The sequence below is a fragment of the Silurus meridionalis genome, chromosome 23 (genome assembly GCF_014805685.1).
Source record: "Silurus meridionalis isolate SWU-2019-XX chromosome 23, ASM1480568v1, whole genome shotgun sequence".
Classification (NCBI taxonomy): domain Eukaryota; kingdom Metazoa; phylum Chordata; class Actinopteri; order Siluriformes; family Siluridae; genus Silurus; species Silurus meridionalis.
This window is the reverse complement of record NC_060906.1, coordinates 13665675-13678919: the sequence shown is the minus strand read 5'-3', so window position 1 is coordinate 13678919 and position 13245 is coordinate 13665675. Positions and strand designations below refer to the sequence as shown.

General features: G+C 36.7%; 1 protein-coding gene across 4 annotated transcripts in view; it reads left to right on the top strand.

Moving 5' to 3' along the window:
* The first annotated feature begins 4231 nt into the window (after positions 1-4231).
* The window catches only part of LOC124377148 (nesprin-2), a 33205-nt gene continuing 24191 nt past the window's right edge, over positions 4232-13245 (top strand). For all 4 annotated transcript variants that reach the window (XM_046836506.1, XM_046836504.1, XM_046836505.1 and 1 more), the window contains exons 1-12: positions 4232-4372; positions 4943-5113; positions 5401-5534; positions 6869-7072; positions 7954-8136; positions 8245-8358; positions 9022-9176; positions 9654-9801; positions 10035-10129; positions 10247-10478; positions 10736-10930; positions 12831-12947. In XM_046836506.1, the coding sequence (XP_046692462.1) occupies positions 8053-8136; positions 8245-8358; positions 9022-9176; positions 9654-9801; positions 10035-10129; positions 10247-10478; positions 10736-10930; positions 12831-12947 (1140 nt within the window). In that variant the 5' untranslated portion in view covers positions 4232-4372; positions 4943-5113; positions 5401-5534; positions 6869-7072; positions 7954-8052. The remainder of the gene's footprint in view (positions 4373-4942; positions 5114-5400; positions 5535-6868; positions 7073-7953; positions 8137-8244; positions 8359-9021; positions 9177-9653; positions 9802-10034; positions 10130-10246; positions 10479-10735; positions 10931-12830; positions 12948-13245) is intronic.

The following is a 13245-nucleotide window of genomic DNA, read 5'->3' as shown; positions in this document are numbered from 1 at the left end:
TCGGGACTGAATTTGAGACGCTTAGTGTAATGAATGCTGAATGCTTTTCACACTCTGGTTATCATTGCTAATTGATTATATATTTCATAAAATACAATATGGATAATTTATGGCAATATACTATATACAAATATACCAATCAGTCATTTTATTTGACATTTAATGCTCTAACAGAGGTACTTCAAGCAGTTGAGGTGGTACCATGCGATGATCCAGCATCTGTCCAAGCAGATGCCAGAAGGAGCACTTAAAGATCAAGAAGAAGTTGAACAGCTGGTCTCAGAACTGGTTTCCCAGTTTTTGGATCAAGGAGTTCAGTTACAGCACAACATAGAGGTATCTATATAGTAATATGATTGCATCAAATATTAAATATGATTGCATTTTTTTGACTTTAAAACTTAAAGAAGGCTCTCAAATGACTTAATCAACAGAATATATTTGCACTAACATTGCGAGAGCACGAGTTTGAATTTTGGTGATCCCACAGCCAGGAGCCAAAGTCAAAAAGTAGTCATGCTTTTGTGAGGGTAAACTGAGGTATATTTTTTTAAGCATGTCTGTTTTAGCTTCACAATCTAATGGGCATTTGAAAAGTTTATGTAAGTGCAAGAGGTCAGATAGCACTTTAATTCAAGTCTGTTTTGTGTGGCAACCTGAGCAGTTAATAAAAAATGGATAGCTAGCTCCGTGTGTCTTGGAGGATGCACATGTTTTCCTTTACCCTCCCTATTATGTAGCTGTCCCCATATGACAATAGGGGGAAGAGTAATTAGATGTGTTTTTGTGGGAATCTTTTGGTCTTAGAAAATAATTTGCTTAATATAATTTATTTTAAAAATACTTTTCAACCAAATAAATTTGTCAATTGTAACTAGTATAAAACCAGGTGAATTTGACTTTATATAAGTAATGTACAAAAAAAAATCTATATAAACTTGCTGCAGGAATGCTCTCAGTTTGAAGAGATGGGAGTGAAGTTGGGGAGGCAGCTGGACGAGGTGGAGGCAGCCCTGCCCAGTAATGACCCGAACTCAGAACCTGAATCACAACTACGAGATCGACTGCAGCACTACCAGGTAAGAACTACTCCTTAATTTTTTCAAAAGAAGAATTGGCAAAATTCCATTTCTGTAATTACTGTCTAGACAAGGTCATGCAAGTGTAGATTGTTCACACAAATCCCATTTTCAGTAGACACTGACAACTTGATTACCCAGTTATACTTTTTCTGCTTTCCTTTCATGGTTGCCTACCTCTCATTATTACGTTTTATCTGGTGATGTTCATATCTGTCTGCGCCAAACTCATTAGACTTGGTGATACGAAGGACATGAGGAGGTCCACCCTTTTCAGACGAGTTATTTGGCAAGCCCTCTGATGAACTAGTGCAAGCAGCTTTGGTAGATGAAGCATGAAGGAGATGGGGGAGAAGGGCCTTCTCTTTGTGATGGATTCATTGGATGTGGGTTGCATGGAACTCTTTTCAGCACACTCTATTCCAAATCAAATTACTTGGATAGGCTGTTGCCATGTCTGTGGAACTCCATGTTCTCCCATCCACTTTGACTGCTCTTATATTATTTTTTCCCCCCACAATTACGGAAGCTCATTTTTCAGCCCAATTGACTCATGCATAGTGGTGAGCGGTGCCTATTGGGCAGCAGTAATAGATTTATGCTGAGCTTTATTCCCATTCCTCAGTCTTCAAGAGGAAGGAGTTGGGGGGGGGCTGATGTTACCATAGTGCTGAAAGAGATGGCATCGATGCAAGGAGAGAGAAAAATTGGGGGCCAGGGCTGACTGTAGGTGATGAAAAGACCATTTTTCTTTTTCTTTTTATCTTTTTTTTCTTCCCATTCTCTCTCTCTCTCTCTCTCTCTCTCTCTCTCTCTCTCTCTCTCTCTCTCTCATTTATCTTTTTTTTTTTCGTCTCTTCACCTTTCACTGTCAGCAGTTGCAAAGCCTTCTTGAGGACAGCAGGCCCCAGTTGGAGATGCTGCAAGCCCATGGTTTGTTTGGTCCAACTTCAGAGCTTCAGAATAACTGGCTAGCTCTCCAAAGACAGCTGGAGCAAGAGAACCAACGCACAAAGGAGATGCAAGTCAGCTATGATAGGTGTGGCTCCTATAGTAATAAAAGTTCTGTATTTCTCAATCCCTGGCCTGGAGATGACAAACTGTTTGTGGTTTCTCAGCTTTAACATGGCTGGATGAATGCCTAAATCAATTGTTTTAGACAGTAAACATTAATAGCTTGTAATGTCTCCAGATCTTGATTTTAGAAACCACTGGTTATATCATGCTGTATCATTATGAGTCTTTACATAAAACAACCGAACTTGTTTACTTCATGCTAATGTTTGTGAACAAATGTGCTTTGTAGGTTTCAGAGGAATTCCTATGAACTAGAAGTGTGGATCACTTCTGTACTTGCAGATATGCAAGTGTGGAATAATCTCTTTGATCCTAATCCACAGGACTCAGAATCTCTTCTGACAAATATCATGGTGATTATCAGTCTAATTAAAGTGTACGTGATTACAGTTTCTTTACTTGGTTGTGACTATATGCTCTGTAATGTAGAACTTCTTTAAGGAGCTTGAAAGCAGGTCTGTACAGAAGGGCACTATGGTGAGAGCTGGCACACAGGTCCTGCAACTGTCTGACACTGAGGCTCCTGAACTGCGTCAACATTTATTTCAGCTTGAGCAAAGCTGGACAGAGCTCACTAATGCTGTACCTTCTGTTCAGCACACACTGCAGCAGGTAGGCCTCACTCACACCTATTATTCTATAGGAAGGAAGGAGGTTTTACATACAGTAAAACACATCTCGGCCACCTCATACTGATAATTACTACCTGCTTTCTCTTTCAAAAAAGAAAAATGTGTATAAAACTTCCAATATCATCTTGCATGTTTTGTAGCAGCCTATTTAGTTTGTCACACATACATTACAGTTCAGTGGCTTTTTTCATGGCATATCAAGGCTTGCTAAGAAGCAGGGGACAGACATGATACAGCACTGCCCAGGGCAAATAGAATTAAGGGCATTGCATTAAATCAAGGGCCCAAAAGTGCCAGCTTGGCTTGAACTTTCAACCTTCTGTTAGCTAAAACAAAACCATAACCATTGAGGACCACTGCCACTGGTTTTATATAAGCCTTTCATAAATTGTCAGCATTATTTGTAAAAATATTTATGTATTTCTTATGAATGTATTATAAAGTGTTGCTGAAAATATTTTTGTCCATTACTTTATAGAATTCCACTTTGTGTGCTTTTGTAGCAAACATGTATCATGCTAAGTATTTGTACAGTTTCAAATAATTCTGTTCCCCTTCTAATGTTTTTATATTTTACCCTCTTGCTCTGCTTCTATACAAGCTGCTAGCGAGTTTAGGTCAGAGTAAGGTCAGGGCTTATCTGTCCACATGGCTGGAGCAAATGAAGAGCAGACTAGAGGAGGAGAGTTCCAGAAAGCATCATGTCCTGAATTCCGTTGAACTCACCACGCTCCTACAACATCTGAAGGTACACTCTGCTTCAAATATTTGTTTTTTATTTAAATTAAGTCCCAATTAGTTTAGTAGTAGTACAGGTTTAAATGCGAACCATTGGTGGTATTCCTCAGGTCTGTAAAGCGGAAATGGCAAGTCGTCAGCCATGCATCGACTTCCTCAACCATTCCGTAGAAGAAACAGGCTTAGTTTATGATGCAGCCAATCGCAATGAGCGTTTGACCCTTGCTGAACAATTGGGAGAACTTAATGTTGATTGGATCCTCCTAAAAAGAAAGATTGACATCGAGGTAGGAACAGAGATTTATTCCTGAGCCTATAATCAAAACTTCATGTGTCATAAGTTAATCTTATTATAGAGTGGCGCTCTTAGCACAATGGCATACTTTTTGTTCCCAGATTCGAGAAATAGAGCACAAAACGCAAGACTGTGCACAGAGGGAAGGGCGTCTGCAGCAAATCTGCAACTGGATCTCAGTGCAAGAAAAGAAGTTGAGAGAGAACGAGAGGCCAGCTGGCTGGACACACATACAGCAAGCTTTAAAGGATTCTGAGGTTTACATTTCAGCCAAGATTTAATTTTTTAGATGATACAATTATAATAATAATTATTATTATTATTTTAATTATAACAATGATTATTATTGCACAACTGTATGGAGATGCAGTAAAATTTTATTTTATTTGTTTGTAGGAGCAGGAGAAAAGTTAAAGCTAATATCCACAGAGCTGCTGCAGTTAAGAACACTTCACATTTTGGGGCAGAAGGATGGCCAGCATCCAGTCGATCAGACCTTCTTTGCGGAGGTGGAGAACACCAGTGAGCACTGCCAGACTCTGAGGCAACAGGTACATCCATATTCAACACTACACAAAGAACAGGAAGGGTAAAGGCCAAAACATGCTTCCTAACACTGAGATGAAAGTGCTGTTTGCCACTCTTCCACATACATGAGCTCACAGATTCCTAAAACTGGCTTATATTTCATACATTAACTAACATTATCTGTGACCTTTTGTTTGACCTTTTCTTTATTCAGTTAATATTATCAAGATCTACTGTTCACTCCTAAAGATTCCCGTTTAGAAGGCTGAGTTATATTTTGTATAGACAAAAATGGGTATTTATTATTTAGTTCAGATAGTAAAATGGAGTCACATAAATTAATAATAAACAGGACTGAAAGACTTTTTGGGATGTAAAAAATAATAAGGGAAATCCTGCCAAATTAACCATTCTTCAGTATTCTATCAGCATTTTAGACTTGTGTGTGTATATCTTGGCTTGCTGTCAGTCATGATATTTTGCAAAGAGAAATATAAAGAACTCCAACATTTTGCAGGATGTCAGGATGTATTTCACAGGTTGAAATATTTTAGCGCTATCATATCATGTTATCATGGTCTCTCCTTATGCAGATAGGTGCTGTTCGGGCTGTTCTGATCAGTCTGAAGGAGCAGTGGGCTCAGTTGGAAACAGCACGGAAGGATGCAGCACTGCACACAATCAGCACCGCCTTTAAGATGGAGTGCAGCAAGATTCCTAACTTGTCACTACAGCATAGCAAAGAACAAGTAGATCAGCTTCAGGTACAAAAGAACAATATTTACTTGCTGAGTGAATTAATCTTATGGATGATCCGCTGTGGCAAACTCTAATGGGAGCAGCCGAAAGAAGATGAAGAAGTGATTTAATTTTATTATGCAAATATTATTGACATCATTTTAAGTGAATTTCTAAATGTGTTTACATAATATTTACTGCGCTTACTATTGTTGTTTTTAAACTTGAGCTGGTGTTTAAGATGTGATGCTTGAGAGACTCCCGATGTCTCTTTAGATAGTAATTACTTTAACGGCATGTATTTGCTTTATAGGAGCTTAAATATGAGGTAGAAACATCAGAGGAGATTTGGACAAACTTGGCCAGTCTTTTTTCAGACCTGAAAGACAAAATCCACCCTGGTGCTGCGGTACTTCTGTCTAATGAATTGGATCAAAGAAAAGCACGGTCAGTAAGCTCAATTAACTTCTGCTTTGGCCACTTTATTTACCTTTGGCAGTTGCTGTACTGCATTTTACTTATAAAACCATGGGCAATGACTACAAAAAATGGCAAAAGGATCTTTAAGAATCAGAATCAGAAAAAATACACCTGTGTGATTAAAGAATTATAACGTCAGTGTTGAACTTTTAGTTCAATGTACACCGTCGTGTCCATGCATCAATTGGCAACTTAAACCATTAATGGTGAAATGGTGGAAAAGATGAATGAATATTAAGAGCTGTACAAATTTGGTGGTAAAAATATTCAAAGGGATGCCTTAAGGCAAGTTTAGTTTGCCAGTACATGGACGAAACACATGCATTTCTTTTAGGATTATTCAGTGATTACAAACATGACAAAATTGCAATAGATTTCAATGCATTTTCTGGTGAATCAAAAATTCCCCTAGAATATAGCCTTATGCTCTAAAGCAGTAAAGTTTTTGTCTCATACACATGGTGTTTGAAGCATAAATAAGCATTTAAGAGTCTGGCACTTTGAAGTGGCCTTCCGTTTTTATTTCCACTTTTGTAATTTACCCATCGAACTTTCAATGTGCATGTTTTTGTGCCTTAATTTATGGAGCCAATTGGGAATGCTGGTTCCTGGAAACAGTAAATCTGCCAGTGGTGACTCACTTCGAGAACATTATGCACTTGAGTTCATGTTGTGTCTCATAAACTATTAATGACTACGCTGCACATTTATAAAAAAAGTAAAAAATACCACTGTATTTTTTACTTTTTTATAAATGTGCCGCATATTTTTGCACATTATATGCATTTCTCCTGAAAGCAGTGATCTGTATAGTATAATACATTAATAGATGTATTTATTAATTTGCGTTAGGAAGGGCATCCAGCGTAAAAACGTGTGCCAAATCAAACATGCGGATGATCCGCTGTGGCGACCCCTAATGGGAGAAGCCGAAAGAAAGTTTTTATACTGTACAGGTTTTTGCTTTGTGTTAACCTTTTTTTTATTATTAAATATGAATCCCAGCCAATATACCCCAGGAAACAATTAAAAACAATGGATAAAATCCAGACACACAAATGCAAGCAGTGTAAGCATCTAACACAGACAGTTCCTCAAATCAGATGTGTGTGGGACTGTTATTAATTCCACCACTAGGGTATTTTTTGTGCTACTGTACGTTATTTAAACCCCATCATGGTCATATCTGACCACTTGCTCACACCCTCATGTGACATGTTTTGTTTTGCTCTCTTTAAAAAAGTAGATATCTTAGCACCCTAAGATTAAATGTATTAAATGTATGCATGTTTGTGTATCAGGTGGACAGCTGTGGTACTTGAGGTCAATCGGAGTTGCAGAGGGCTCAGTTGGAGCAGCGTCTCTGGCAGGAGTACAGGCTGCAATATGAAGGCTGCTCTCAGAATTTGAACCATTGCTGGGAGCAGTGTCAAGCTTTTCTGAGCCTTTTGAAAAAACAACAGTATGACATCAAGCAGCTTCACAGCAGGATCAACAGCATCACTGTGAGTGACTGAGAAGCATCCGCATCATAACCACACCAGGAAAACAACACCTCCTGGAAAGAAACCGCCAGCAAAATACAACAGTTCATTAAATAAAAGTTATTCTTTATGCTTTAAAGACATGCGTAGGCATGATTGTTAGAAGGGGAAAAATTATTTGCATGCTACATATTAATCCCTAGATTTAGAATTATGTGTATTGCATTAAAATATCAGGAGTGAGTGAGGAATGAAAGAGCTTCGAGTTTTTACATTTTCGGGCCACTGTGTATTAGTCTGCGAACTGTGGTGCTTTTGAACCCAAGGGAACATTAAGTTCTGTGTTACAGCCTGGCATTACTTGCAGGACTAAAAATACCTCCAGGTTCTCTAGCTCTGCTTCACAGAACAGATAGGTTAGATAAATGTTGTTTTGGACAAGCTCAGAGAGAATTAGAGAATGTAAAATGTATGCTGACTAATACCATCTTGTTGGGGTGGTAAACAAGATACTCTTTGATAGTATCAAGTGGGAAAACATTACTTGCTATACTATAAATAATCAAATGGGGATAAGGATACTATTACATGTACACACAGAGTACACAATTTCTAAAGTGAAATGGACAATACATTGAGTATGCATTATGTATAGAAACGGTTCAGTGCTGTGTTACTGAAGGTTTATGTACACTACATGTAAGTGGATATATATATATATATATATATATATATATATATATATATATATATATATATATATATATATATATTTTTTTTTTTTTTTTTTTTTTTTCGGATATCTTTTCAATCAGAGCTTTTTCTCCATGCCATATTTTCTTTTTTTCCCTTTTACATCTTTTTTTGTTTGTTTAATATTATGTGTCTTTTTTTTTAACCAGGAACTGGAGGTACAACTGGAAGCATTGCGAGGAAATATTGAAAACGTACTAGAGGCTTTCAAGCTCCTTGTGGTAAAGTTGGAGCCCCAGGCAGCCCCTATGATCCAATCAGAGGCCAGGCTTCTCTCGCGTGATCTTGTGCATCTGAGCCAGGCACTAGTTAATACCCGGGAACAGCTCCAGGTAACAGATTTAATTACAGTTTAAAAGTAGCATGAATAACTGCATTGCCTAAAAATAGTCAAATCAAAAACATCCATGATGACATGGTTACATGTGCATTTCCCACAGGAGGACCTGGAAGATCATGTCTCTTTCGCTACTGATTTGGAATCACTAATGCAGTGTCTCAAAGGTTTTGAAAGTGTGCTGACCTCTCCTACTGCAAGCACTGAGCAGATAAAGGTGAACCAGGAAACTCTTACAGGACATTTTAATACATACATTTTATCAACTTTTGAATTTGCAGTAATTCACTTACATGTGTATTTATAGGGTTCACATTTACAGAAAGTAGAATTCAAATTTAATGCAAATTTAGTTTAAAGACATCACATGTCAAGTTTCAAATAATCAAAAAATAATGCAAATTGATTTTTTTTAAATATTATTATTAAAAGAAGATTTAAAATGTCGTTGTTAACATTTCTAAGTTTTTATAAATGCTAATGGTTTTGGTAAAGGAAATACAGATAAAATAACCTTGATATGAAACATGTCAGCATGTTGTGGAAATTTTCTTTTTTAGTCTTGTGGTATTTTAAAGCTTATATAAACATTTTAGAATTTAAATGTGGACCCCTGAAATCTGGAACTTCATTTCAGTCTGTTTTTTATAAGACAATATATAAATAAGAGGCTCTACTCTACATTGATGATGTAAAATAGTTTTTAATTAGTTTTAAAATCATTTTTTTTTTGTCAAATATTTAGTTTTTTAATCCAAAAAGTCTAATAAACTGAAATCAATCAGTATTATAAGATTACGTTTAAAAATACATGTATTCTCAGCTAATCTTTCACATTCTGCAAACTGAAATTGTTCTTTCTCTCCTTGTGCTCTATAAGCTGGCTCTTTTTGAGATGAGTGCACTGACCCCTGACCTCGGAGCTCTGAACGAGCGGAGTATCAGATTGCCACTAACTGCTACTGAGGCTCAGCAGATGCAGATCCTCAATACAGACTGGGTGCAAGTCTTCACCAAGGCAATGAACAGACACAGGTGTGTGCTGCATAGACTGATTATTGGTTTTGTGGAACATATTAATGGTTATTGTTTCATTTAAAGAAATCCACATTTGTGAATAATCTAGGGTAGAAGTGGTTTAGAGGTAAAGGTTCTGAGGTAGATGAGATATGTTCAAATCATAATACTGCCTGATAGTTACTGTTTGCCCCTGGAGAAAGGGCATCAATGAATCTGTTTATCTGTATTCTATAAATGATTAGCTAATTCTTACATTCATTCATTCATTTATTCATTTATATTCAGTAATTACTCTATCCTGGTCATACTTGTGTTAGACACCCCACTCACACACTTCCAGGTGCCATTATGAAAAGATAATGTGTTATTCACGTCACTGGTCATAATGTTATAATGTCACAATGTTGTTCCTGGTCAATGTATTTTGTGATTGTGTGCGAGTGATTGTTATGTTGTGGGATTGTAGTTTTTGACAGCTGTGATGTTTTTTAGGGAAATGTATAGTGCACAGTTATGTAATCAGAGCTTCCAGGAGAAGTGGCAAGCTTGGAAAGCTCTACTGGATAAATTGGAATCCAGACTTACGAAAGACATTTCTGGAAATGATTCTTCTATGAGAGAACAGCTTGCTGAACACCAGGTTAGATGTCTGTTTCTCTCTATTCTTCATCCCAGCTCTTTTATGCGTACTCACTGGCTACATTGTTAGGATACAACAGTTATGTTTTAACAGGTATCCAGTTTTGACCTGAAGCCATATCTGGTTATTAAAGAATGTATTCTTATCATCATATGTCATAGCTAATTGCTAAAATCAATGACATGTTAGGAGGACGGGTACTTATTTAATGTTCTGTCACTGTATTTCTACAGAAGCTGAAGATGGAAGTGCTAATTGGCCAGCAGCTTCTAGATGCTGTGGTCGGTGAGGCGTTGAGGCTTTTGGATCATAATCAGGTTGAAGACAGGTGAGAGGCACTGAATGTACATACAGTATCAGGACAAATAATTACAATTAATTAATGACTTGTACATTCTTGAGCTTTGTGTCATAAAGAGTTTATATTGGTTTGTGGGCTTTTCAGGAACGATCTGATTCTGAAGTTGACCCAGCTAAAGGAGCGATGGCGGGGAACACTGTATAGGGTTCAGCAGCGTAGCAGGTGCTTGGAGCAGCAGACTGAACAATGGAGGTTGTATAGGACAGGACTGAAAAGACTTTGGAGGCTTTTGAAAGACTTTGAACATTTACTGTCACCTGCTGGATTGGCAGCTTGCAGCTTTCAACAGCTTCAACAATCTATTCAGGACTATGAGGTAAGACTGCACAGAATCACGTGTAGTGTGTCAGGCATTTTTCTTTTCACTTTAAACTTCAAATTAACTGCTTGCACAGTGAATTTATGTTCATGATACATAACACTTGTATATAACATCAGTCAACAGTGCTGCATTTAATGTATGCACTTTATATATAATTGAAGTGCTCGCTTTGTGCTCCCTATGCCTAAATAAAAATTATGTAAGATCTCTAGCAGTATTAAGCATTTGTTTTATTTTTTTGTTTCCCACAGCAGGTTCAGGAGAAGCTGAGGGATCATGAGGAACTTTACACCCAGACTGTGCAGGTGTGCAGGCAGATCTTACCCCTGGCTGATATACAAACACAGGCTGAGCTGAAGGTCGAAATTGGGGATTTGCAGGAAGCCTGGGAACAAAATAATAGTCTGGTTGAGAAGAAAAAGGCTCTCTCTGAAACTGTCATTCAGGTATGCAATATATATATATATTGGAAAATAACAATGGCTGTAGTGTAAAAGTTTTATTATTTCATTTTAACCTGGAACATACCACAGAATTTAGTTACTGTGATGCATTCAGTTACTTTACCATTACAGAATTCACAAAGCATAAATATATGTCTAAGGTACACAAAGTATTAAAAATATTACAGGGCTTGTAAGTACTTCATTAGAGGTTTAACTTCCAATGCAAGAAATTGATCATGGACTCAGTAAATCCTTTATTCATAAACAGCACGAGTCTGCCAAGCCAATGCTTTGCACGAAAGGTTTGTTTAGCTGCCACTGACCCACATACTCAATTATAACTGCAGAGGATAAAATGTACGAGCATTGTTTCACTCATGAACCTGCTAGATCAGTGGAATGGTGTTGCAGACATCGCCTGCAAATCCACAGTGTAGTTAATATCATCTACACATGTTTTCTATGGCATCCCTTTAGTTGGGTGAAATTTACATTAATTTGCAAGATCAAATCTCTCTATTCATTATTGTGTATAAGCCATTATCACTAAAACTGACTCAGGAATAAAAGTTTATTGTTCACTCTAGAAAAGTGATTATATAGCTTTTTATAGCTCCTACACATTGATATAATGTCCATGTAACTGCAGCAAAATAAATGTTAGATGTGTTTAACGCAATTATGTTGATCCATGAAACTATTTTCTAAGGAATAAAAAAATAGCGCTACCATCAGGCATTTTCATAAAAACATGATCAAATTTAACTTTATGTGACATTAGGTGATTACAAAGTCATATGTTGAGTACAGTCTGTCACCTGTATCGTTTAAGCAAGTTCATTTTCATGAAGCTTTATGCCAGCTGTCACAATTGTAAGCAACTTTAAGTGCAGTGTTGCCAAAAAGTTTAAAAGACAGATCTACAGAATAGTAAGTTTGTGGGAGAATTTTCTGGAATTAGACTACCGTATTTTTCTGACTATAAGCCGCTACTTTTTTCCCACGTTTTGAACCCCGCAGCTTAAACAACGAAGCGGCTATTTTATGAATTTTTCCTGGGTTTTTCCCGGTTTCACAAACTTCAAGCCAAAAAACTGATCGACATAACATAAGACCAATGAAATTTCCTAACGGAAACGAAAAAACGCACCACACCTGTGTTCTGAGTCAGGGTCATGGGAGAGCTCGCTAACTCCAGTTGCAACAGAAATCATATAAGCACAGACAGGTTTCCAAAAATCGTGCTTTTTAATTTTTCTTAGCAACAGCGTTACGGGTTAGTCAAAGAAACTTAGAAATTAGCATCAGAAAATAATAAGGACATAATCCTCAGTCTTGCACACACGCAGTAATAGCGGAAAAATGCGGTGGCAGGCTATTCCCAAAATGCTGCTCTGCTCTTAAAGGAGCCACAACATATTTCACCCTTTACACAGTGTAACAGACACTGTCTTTCGTTAAAGCCTGGATAAAGTTAATTAGTTTCAGTGTAGACAGGCTTATAGACAGGTGCGGCCTATTTATGTAAAAAAAAAAAATCTTATATACAAATCAATATCAAATATCAATATACACATATTGAAAACAAGCACTTCAACGTAGTAAAGCCACAGTTAATCAAGTATAAAAACAGATATGTTACTGTTGTAGTAGACAAATGCTGAGAAGAGAATGGAATGAAGAAACTAGAAGCTAAAAGGCTTAATTAAAATAAATAAAATAAATAAATAAAAAAATTAAAAAAAAAAAAAATATATATATATATATATATATATATATATATATATATATATATATATATATATATATATGTGCATTAGTGTACAAATGCATAAGCATAATATAAAATAATATATATAAAAAAAACTTCCACATTCATTTTTTTTCTGCTCTGTTCTAGAATTGGAGTTGCTGTGAGGATGGACTTGCTGATAGTGCGCTGCATCTGAGAGAGATTTCTCTTAGACTAAAGCAGCCCCCCCCAGACAACATAGAACTTCAGGAGAAGCTAATAAAGGTACTTGATTTTATTTGGAATAGTGCCTACGTGTGTTGGACCAATTTATAAAAATTATACTCAGATACTCAAAAAAAAAAAAAATAATAAGTCATGCCCAATGCTTTTTTTCCTGCACAGTAGAAAAGGTTGATTGATGTTTCTAGCAACCGTTAGCACGTGTCAAGGCCATTTAAAGGACACTTAAACTGATGTAATCATATAGAGTTGATCTTGTCTAATTGTCCTGAGTGATTAAAGGGGTTTTGTCATTATGTAGCTCAATAGAAACTCTTTAGCAAGCCAAAAAAAATCAGCT